Source organism: Naegleria gruberi (assembly GCF_000004985.1).
Source record: "Naegleria gruberi genomic scaffold NAEGRscaffold_298, whole genome shotgun sequence".
Lineage (NCBI taxonomy): Eukaryota > Heterolobosea > Eutetramitea > Acrasida > Naegleriidae > Naegleria > Naegleria gruberi.
In genome coordinates, this window is record NW_003163075.1 from 1 (window position 1) to 1,173 (window position 1,173).

The window sequence follows — 1,173 nt, forward strand, 5'->3', positions numbered from 1 at the left end:
GTACTGGAAGAATTGACCATCTCTTGCATCAATGCTGGTAAATCAAGGTACCTTGCCAATTTAACAATCTTTTTCAATTTTCCAAGATCATCAGCTAGCCCATTAATATTCAAATTATCTCCATATAAATATTCCAAAACTACATCAAAATCAGATCTAACCAAATATGTTCCTTCAGTCAACTCTATTTGCTGACTAATATCTGCCACCTTCGTCATATCAACAACATATTTTCCATCCACAATGGCCACATCACTCGATTGTTCAATCATTCTCCGTATCAATCCACTCCTTTTCACAATAAAATCATGAACCTTATACTCAAACCAAGGAGTTTTGATCATCACATTCGGAGGAACAATTAATGGCTGATTGTCGCTCCTTTGATAAACAACCGATTGAGCATCATCATCTTTGGAACCTCCATTAAGACTACGGAACATATTTAACAAATAATTGGACATGTCCATTTCTTCGAGTTGATTTCGTGGCCAAGCAGAAAGCCAATTAAACCTTTTCGACATTTTTTTCTCTTTTAATTTCCACTTATTTGTTTCCTTTGTAAAATCTTTGCAAAAAATTGTTGGCAATCAAAGATATTGTTTGAACTCAACTTGGAAAGCTCAAGCAGTGAAATGAAACTCTACTCGAAAAAAAACCAAAAAAATACCCGTTCGGCAATTAGCTTATCTTGGAGAGGATCATTGTCATCATTGGCTTTCTACATCATTCATTTATTTGTGCAGCTTGTTATTGTATTATATAAATTGTACATATTCCGAGTGTATATATTTTAATTAGTAATATAAAGATCATCATCATCATGATTGAGCAAGTGATTCAAGTTGCTTCATCATATTGGTATTTAGTATTAGCACCTTTGGGATTATTTAAATATGAAGGAGCAATGACAACTTTTGACTTGTCAATCATGTCAGCCTTTTTCTTATTCTTTTGCCCAGTGGTGTTAATTCCATTGTTATTCTTTGGTGTGAGAGCACCTTATGGAAAGTTTGCTTCTACTAATAGCAATGAAGGAGAATCAGCAGTGAGCAAATGGTGGAGAAGAATATCAAGTAAGACAGATATTGCCTTGAATGGTAGATTTGCATTTGCATTCCAAGAATCATTCGCATTATCTTCCTTCCTCTATGTATTATTAACTTGTGAATG

At 34.0% G+C, this 1,173-nt stretch overlaps 1 protein-coding gene across 1 annotated transcript; it reads right to left on the reverse strand.

Annotated features, from left to right (window-relative positions):
• Window positions 1–17: 17 nt before the first annotated feature.
• Window positions 18–524, reverse strand: NAEGRDRAFT_76700 (uncharacterized protein; the record flags this gene model as incomplete). The annotated part of the gene is made up of 1 exon (XM_002668340.1): window positions 18–524. A coding segment is annotated over one exon (507 nt), but the record flags the coding sequence as incomplete, so codon positions are not given.
• Between the last annotated feature and the right edge of the window lie 649 nt (window positions 525–1,173).